Source organism: Cryptomeria japonica, chromosome 10 (assembly GCF_030272615.1).
Source record: "Cryptomeria japonica chromosome 10, Sugi_1.0, whole genome shotgun sequence".
NCBI classification, from domain to species: Eukaryota; Viridiplantae; Streptophyta; class Pinopsida; order Cupressales; family Cupressaceae; genus Cryptomeria; species Cryptomeria japonica.
The window spans coordinates 856,258,024-856,266,655 of NC_081414.1; the positions used below are offsets into that span (position 1 = coordinate 856,258,024).

Here is an 8,632-nt window from a genome sequence, read left to right on the forward strand (position 1 = left end):
CAATCCAATTCTCAGATAACAAAAACCGATCTAATCTCTCAGCAATCTGAGAAAAATCCCTTCTCATGTTTGTCCATGTGAAAACCCCATTCTGAGACTTACAATCAAAAAGGCTCATATCAGAAATGAAATCCCCAAAGTCATTCATAATCCTCTTATTAGAGAAAACACCTCTTTTCTCATCTAAATCAATGATAGCATTAAAATCACCCTCGAAGATAATAAAGGAACCATGTTTTAAGGGAGAAGAAATCTTCTTTAATTCACCCCATAACTTACTCTTCCCTTGAATTCTTGATGGAGCATAAATGTTAAAAAACCAGAATTTAACCTTCGAAATCTTGCTTATAACTAAAGCCAACATCCAATTTGTAGCAGATGCCACTAATTGTACCTCAATATTATAATTATTCCAAAGCAGTGCCAAACCTTCTAAAGCACCACAAGCCGGAGAAGAAAGAAAATTCCACCTTCTCCAAGATGAAAAAACCAAATCAGCAGACTCCTTTGACAACTTTGTTTCTTGCAACATAAAAATATCACACTTAATTAAGTCCATTTGGGACTTAATTAAGCTTCTCTTGTTAGGGGCATTTAAGCCCCTAACATTTCAAGAAATAATTCTCATTGTCCTCGAAGGGAGGCCGAAGCTCCCCTCTTCCCATTAATCGGAGAATTTTTGCTTTCCCCAAACCAACCTTGCAAATTACGTTTCACAGCCTCTGATCTTGTCACAAGTGGACTAGTCACGAATCTTTTACTCCTCTTTCTTATTATACTGTTGGAAATTTCGTGTTTGACAACTTAGAAGTTTTGCTTCATTTCTGCTATACTTCAACTGAATTACGAAATGGTTTAGTAGATTATTTCATGCTATCAGTATCCATAAATGATATCAATGCTTTAGAAGCTTTTGAATATGAATTGCATCCAACAATTTTGAATGAAATGCATGGCTTATATGATGTGACAAAATATTTAGAGAAAATGTGATTGTCTGCATCACCTTCATAAACAAGAACAAGGACTTTGGGGTGATACATTTTGTGTATGGTGGCCAGCAAAATGGTTAAACATATCAATTGTGTTATGGTCAACAAAGGAAAAAAAATATTTACACTTTAATAAATAAAAAACACACATTTTCAATTTTATTTCATAATGACAAACCAATTTGTGGTCACTATGAACCTCTAATTCAAAGAAAACTTCTGTTACAACAATATTAGAACAAATCACCTCTCCATTTCTGTTGAAAATTAGAAAGTTATTGGCAGTGTACAAAAGAAAACATTATCAACAACAAATTGTGGTGAATCTTTATTTAATGCAATATGATATCTATTAGAAGGAGAATTTGACATTTAGTCTTTAAGGCTCTACATTGCACAATCATTTTGTAATGTAATGAAAGGTAATGCTACAAATATGAACATCTACATAGGTGATTACTTAACAGAAAATATACTTGGAACAACCTCATCTGTTCGTAATTGGAAAGAATATATTATTTAGTTAGCATTCTCTCATGAAGATTCAAAGATAGGAGGAGGTCATTTTTGTCTACAATGACTAGCAATCATATTCAATACGAATATTTATTTATGGTCTTCAAGTACTACACAACTTGAATGAGTCTTTGGAGTAAAGAAGGAATCAACAAATCATTCAATATAATATCGTTCGAAACTGAAAATAAACAAATACACTATGAGCCATTTGTTCAAACACATATTATGCAACCATTTCATAGAAAGAGAAAACCCGACACAATTTCTCGACTAAGTTATCAAATAGTACATAAACACAATGAAAATCAGTACCAAAAAATATTCATTTCATGAATTGGAAAACATTACAAAATAATAAAGAATATAAAACAGTTGATATTGTCAATGTTGAAATTATAGCAAACGTAAACAAGAAAAATCAATAGACATTGATATTGCTTTAGCAAATGCAAACTTATTTCGACTACAACCGTTTCATTATACTATAGGAGATTGTTTGTTTGATAGTCTTCAAGTTATAATTCATTTTCGATACACTTCAAATGAGTTGAGGAATGGACTCATCGATCACTTCTTGTCATCGCTATCGAAACAAGATATTGATGCATTGCAAGCATTCAAATATGAATTGCATCCCGATACATTGCATGACATGCACCAAATACACGATGTTACTGCATATTTAACTAAAATGTGATTATCATCATCACCAGCTAAACCAAATATAGAACGAGGACTATGAGAAGATACATTTTGTATACGATGGTGGGCTAAATAGCTAAACATATCAATTGCACCGTGGTCAACAAGTACAAAGAAAAAATATTTACATGTCAATAATAACATTGACAAACACACATATTCTTTTCTATTTCATGATGAAAACCCTCTTTGTGGTCATTACGAGCCTCTGATTTGTAGCAAGAATACCATTTTATATCCAAACTCGTCAAATTACTTGTCAAATTCTTGTACATAATTGGAAACCTTTTGGAATAACATTACATTTGGAATGGAAATAAATCGTGTCAAAAAGTATACTATTGCAACAACAAATTGTGGTGAAAGTCTTTTCTACTCTATGCAATACTTAATAAATGAAGAATTCGATTTTGATTGTTTAAGACTATATAGTTCAATAAGGGGATATTTTATCATCTTTGTGCATAGACTCAAAGTGTAGCAGTAGAAAAAGGTTGAGAAATACAAAGAGTTTATTATTTTAGTTTTCAACAATGGAAAGTGTTACATGATTTTTCTATTCTTAAATAATGTTAAAAAATGTGTTAAACTCATAGCAGTAAAAGACTGTCATAAGAAGACATTAAAAGGTTCTGCAAAGAAAATAAAGCATAGTGAGGGATAGTGGCTGACGCAAAGGACATACCATGAAGTCTATATAAGGGCAATCATAAAGAAGACAGGGTTCACATTGAGAAAATACGATAAGATTACAATTCATATTAGAGCAGCAATGAAATTGAATGTAATGTAATGACAAGAATGCAGTGAAGGTGAAGGTAAAGTTTTGTGAATAGAAGAAGACTAAAGGATAAGTAAGCTTCATGAAAAGCTTATGAGCAGTTCTTTAGTATGATGAGCAGTTCATAAAAGAGTTTAGAATCTGAAATATTTTTTCGAAGTTGGAAGTCTGTTATTTAAGAACCTTGACACCATAATCTTTGCAGTAAAAGAATGCATGTGATATTTATGATTGAATGCTTGTGATGGAAATCCTTTATTGGGTGTTGCTGGGAAAGGGTAGCCACGTCATAGAGAAGAAAAGACAGTAATGAGTTGAAGAAGTGTGACTATTATAGAGGCAAAGAGTGTATGACAACCGAAGGAGAGTAACAAGTTCACTTAATTTAAACAACAGTGAGGTCATGAAGTGAAGTCTGTAAAAGCAATGACAGAAGTTGATAGTACATAGATCCTAAGATACAATGAGGTATCTCATGAGCGAGGACAGTTATTGGAGTTTATAGAGAATAAGCATAAAAAAGGTTAGATTGTAGGTTTGTGATGAAAATAAGATAGTATAGCCAAGAGGAGAAATAAAAGACAACCAAATTTTAATTTTTTTTTGGGTAGAGCTATCATGTGAATAGTTTTGAAAAAGTTGATCATTGTGGAGTCGTAAATTCAAATCTACCTTAGTTTTCTATGCACACATTAAATATAAAGTAAATAATAGATCAAATTTCTAAATTATTAATTTATTTGCACTACAATGGAACTAAGTTTTTTTTGTAGTGGACAATAGAGTAAACAAATACAAGGTATAAAGATAGACTAAAAATTAAATAACGCAAGCAAAATGAAAGATAATAAGAGAGTAATGCATGATATAGTAAATTTTGAGCTAATTGCAGTCAATGTGTAAGTGAACTAAGAGATTAACATGATAATGAAATATAAAATCATATTGAAGTATTTTTAAAGAACTAAAAAGTGGTAATGAAGGAAAAAATGATAGTAGAAGATATAGATATCAATTTTATTAGTAAATTTTGTAACTTCACGACAAAAAAGGCAATAAATTCACTAGCAAAGAGAAATATGGTATTTCAAAGAAGACAGAGGTAGAAGATAATAATGCATAACAGTTATCGAAAAGTGGAGGATGGTGATATTTGAGTAAACATCTAGTATTATACACGTTTGGTATTTCATATATATGAACTAGAGAGTTTAGTAGTTACTGAAAACGTGTGGACAGTTATAGTTGAGTAAGCATGTAGTATTATAAATAGAACAATGATAATTGAGGAAACATGCGGTATTATGAACATCTAGCATTTTATATATATGAACAAATATTGAGAGTTCAACTGTATTTTTTCTATATTGTTTGTAAACATCAATGTGTTTGCATGTAATCAAATGAAAAATTTATTTGAAAGCAGTCATAAGCTGCTTTTGAAAACAAAATTGTTTACTTTATCATATGTATCTTGTAAAGCAGTGATAATTTGCTTTCAAAAGCAAAACTATGTATTTTATTGTATGTATAGTATATTTTTGTATTTGGTGGCAAAAGATTTTGATTCATACAATTTTTGCTACATGTAAGTGACTTTCAAGGGTAGGAAAGCTAAAATTAGTTAGCGTTTATTTATACGAAGTTACAAAATTTTGCAATATAAAAGTAGGTGTATAATATGATTTGTATACTTGATTTGACGATTTAGTGAGAGGTAAATGGTTCCATTCCATGTTGATAATAGCATTGTCTTGATCGAGTGTAGAATTTCCTTCCTTTTATAAACCACAAACAATAAATATTGTCTTGCTCTTATCTTTTACATAGTCTTCGTAAGTGGTTTCTTGGAATTGTGGAAATAGATGACTAAATATGTCCTTTGCTACAATGCATTCCAAATTATTTTTGTTTTCAGTTATTAAGATGCATTTGAGGGAATATGTTTATGGGTATTCAATGTCTTCATTACACTAGTTGTGATGGCCAACATTATTTTTGTGTGTGCTGAAGTTGGGGCTTGTGCAATCACATTTTGAGCACATTGGGTAGAATGGCATGTAGAAAGCATTGGCAACTCTCAATACCCCATATACCTATGACATTAAATGTTGCAACGAATTAATTTTTTTTATGCTAAAGTGAAATGTGTGGTAGAAATAAAATTGTATTTTAGTGAAGTTTGAATTGGATAAACTATTCTTTTTTATGAAATGCACAAAAATAGATAACTTTTGTATAAATTAGAAATATTTACCTCATATGTTGTATGTAGCAACCTTTGAAGGTATTCTTTTGTCTCTTTATTTGTCAAAGGCCCAATATAAGTTGATTTTGTAGTGTGGAGTGGACGATCTTTTGTATCTGTTCATACCACAATGTTTTTGAACAAGAGCAGAGGATAGTTTTTTATTTGGACACATTGTTCAATGTCTACAAACTAATTTAACAAATTTGGGTGGAGAGATATCTGATTAAAATAAATTGTATTATGAGTATGTAATCTGAAATTATTAAGGTTATTACTAATCAAACTTGTACTATGTATTAAATAGAGGGTTGTAACAATTTACCTGTGCATTATCAAATTTTGTATCTCCGTCTTTTTAGATTTAAAATGTATTGAAAAGGTTTTCTTTTTTATCCAACAACAATGGCGCCAATTGATCCAACTGTGTATTGGTCTGTTCTTTGTAGAAGAAGTTGTATTGTTGTGCTTGGAATGAAATCATATTCATTGCAAACTTGAGGAATGTTGTCTACCATATTTGCTTTTGTTAGTAGCAAAATGTTTGGTGACATTTAGCGTAACTGTCATCTCTCCTTTTTGGTCAGTCAAATCTTCTTAGAGAACTTCGATCACATTCTTCATTTTGTCAAGGTGCATTCTATACTTTACAATTACATCTCCTTCAAAATATCTCCAGTTTGGTGTGCATTCAATTTTTCAGTAGAAATTTCCTTTGGAGTCTCTTGTTTTGATATGTGAAGCAAAAATAAGGTTTTCCTAATAAAGCAGTGTGTCGTAGAAGAAAATAAGTTGAGAGTAGAGAAAATGGAAAATTTTGAAAGTGATATTAAGAGTATCATAGAAGTAAGTGTATTAGTGGTAAAGGTTTAAGAGTAGGAAAATTTGAAAATTTAGAAAGTGATACTAAGAGTATCGTAGAAGTAGTGTATTAGTAGTAGAGAGTTAGAGAGGTAGAGTGCAGTGATTGGTAAAGCAAAATAGTTAGATACTGAGTTAAAAATTAAAAGTGGACCATGAATCAATAAGGGTATTCTTTTTGGGAAAGGAGAAGAAGTGTTCAAATATAGACTTAGTACTATTGTTCTTTGTTATAACTGAATTGACAAAAACTGTACAATAGAATAATGATATTTTAGAAATTTTGTAGAGTTGATAATGTTTAAAAACACTTACATCTTTAGTTGTTCTATTTCGTTGATGCTTTTGTTGGTTTCAATCCTTTTGTTGCTCTTCATTTCTGATACAGACAAAGAGCAAGTAAATATATGTGTCTAATTATTTAAGAAAAATAAGAAGTAAAGAAATATTGATGTAAAACAACAAACATAAAGTCATAATTATTTACATTGATTGTCTGCTATTTTTTGAATAAGTCAAGGAATAAAGATATGCAATTATGATCAGTCCAATATGCATTTGGTTTGTAGATTTTGTAATTTGTTTTGTTAATGTTTGACCAACCATGGTCAATAAATGCTCGTGTTCAAAAACATTGTGAGACAAATAGATACAAAAGATCCTCCACTCCACACTAGCAAATCAACTTATATTTGGCCTCTAACAAATAAAGAGACAAAAGAACACCTTCAAAGGTTGTTGCATACAACATAGGAGGTAAATATTTCTAATTTAATACAAAGGTTATCTATTATGTGCATTTCATAAAAAAGAATAGTTTATCCAATTCAAGCATCACTAAAATACAATTTTCTTTCTAACATGCATTTCACTTTAGCACAAAAAAAATTAATTCATTGCAACATTTAATGTCATAGGTATATGGGATATTGAGAGAATTGCCAATGGTTTCTCCTTACCGTTCCAACGAACGTGCTCAAAATGCAATTGCACAAGCCCCAACTTCAGCAAACTAAAAAATAATGTTGGCCAGTGCAACAAGTATAATGAAGACACCAAATACACATATACACATTCCCTCAAATACATCTTAACAACCGAAAACAAAAATAATTTGGAATGCATTATAGAAAAGGACATATTCAGTCATCTATTTCCACAGCTCCAAGAAACCACTTATGAAGACTATGTAAAAGATAAGAGCAAGACAATATTAATTGTTCGTAGTTTACAAAAGGAAGGAAATTATACACTTGATCAAGACAATGCTATTATCAACATGGAAGAGAACCATTTATCTCTCACTAAATCTTCAAGTCAGATATACAAATTATATTAAACACCTACTTTTATATTACAAAATTTCATAACTTCGTATAAGTAAACGTTAACTAACTTTAGCTTTCTTTCCCTTGCAGGTCACTTACGTGTAGCAGAAATTATGTGAATCAAAATCTTTTCCCACCAAATACATAAATATACTAAACATATGATAAAGTATACAGTTTTTCTTTTGAAAGCAAATTATCACTACTTTACAAGATACATATGATAAAGTAAACAATTTTGTTTTCAAAAACTGCTTATGACTGCTTTCAAATAAACTTTAACTTTCATTACATGCAAACACACTGATGTTTACAAACAATATAGTTGAGCTATCAATATTTGTTCATATATATAAAATGCTAGATGTTCATAATACCGCATGTTTCCTCAACTACCATGGTTCTATTTATACTACTACATGTTTACTCAAATATCATTGTCCTCACATTTTTAGTAATTGCTAAACTCTTTATACTTGTTCATATATATGAAATGCCAGATGTGTATAATACTAGATGTTTACTCATATATCACTGTCCTCCACTTTTCGGTAACTGCTATGCATTATTATCTATTGCCTTTGTCTTCTTTGAAATACCACATTCCCCTTTTCTATTAATTTATTGTCTTTTCTGTCATGAAGTTACATAATTTACTAATGAAATCGATATCTCTATCTTCTACTATCATTTTTTCCTTCATTACCACTTTTATGTTCTCTAAAAATACTTAAATTTAATTTTTATATTTCATTATCATGTTCATCTCTTTGTTCACTTACACATTGACTGTAATTAGTTCGAGTTTTACTCTATCATGCAATACTCTCTTATTATCTTTCAATTTGCTTGTGTTATTTAATTCTTAGTCTATCTTTACACTTTGTATTTGTTTTAAATTGATTCAATCTCTTTACTCTATTGTCCACTAGAGAAACTTAGTTCCACCATAGTGGAAACAAATTAATAATTTAGAGACTTATTTTTTACTTTTATATTTACTGTGTGCATAGAAAACTAAGGTAGATTTGAATTTGCAACTCCACAATGATCAACTTTTTCAAAATTGTTCACATGACAACTCTAGCAAAAAAACTTGAAATTTGGTTGTCCTTTATTTCTCTTATCTTGGCTATATTGACATCTTATTTTCATCACCTATAATCTTGCCTTTTTTATACTTATTCTCTATAAACTCCAA

The 8,632-nt window shown here is 30.2% G+C and overlaps 1 protein-coding gene across 1 annotated transcript in view; it reads left to right on the top strand.

Annotated features, from left to right (window-relative positions):
• The window catches only part of LOC131065179 (LRR receptor kinase BAK1), a 189,255-nt gene extending 181,661 nt beyond the window's left edge, over positions 1-7,594 (top strand). Inside the window, exon 13 of the mRNA XM_057999626.2 lies at positions 7,522-7,594. Coding sequence (XP_057855609.2) covers positions 7,522-7,579 — 58 coding nt within the window. The 3' untranslated portion in view covers positions 7,580-7,594. The remainder of the gene's footprint in view (positions 1-7,521) is intronic.
• Positions 7,595-8,632: the final 1,038 nt, after the last annotated feature.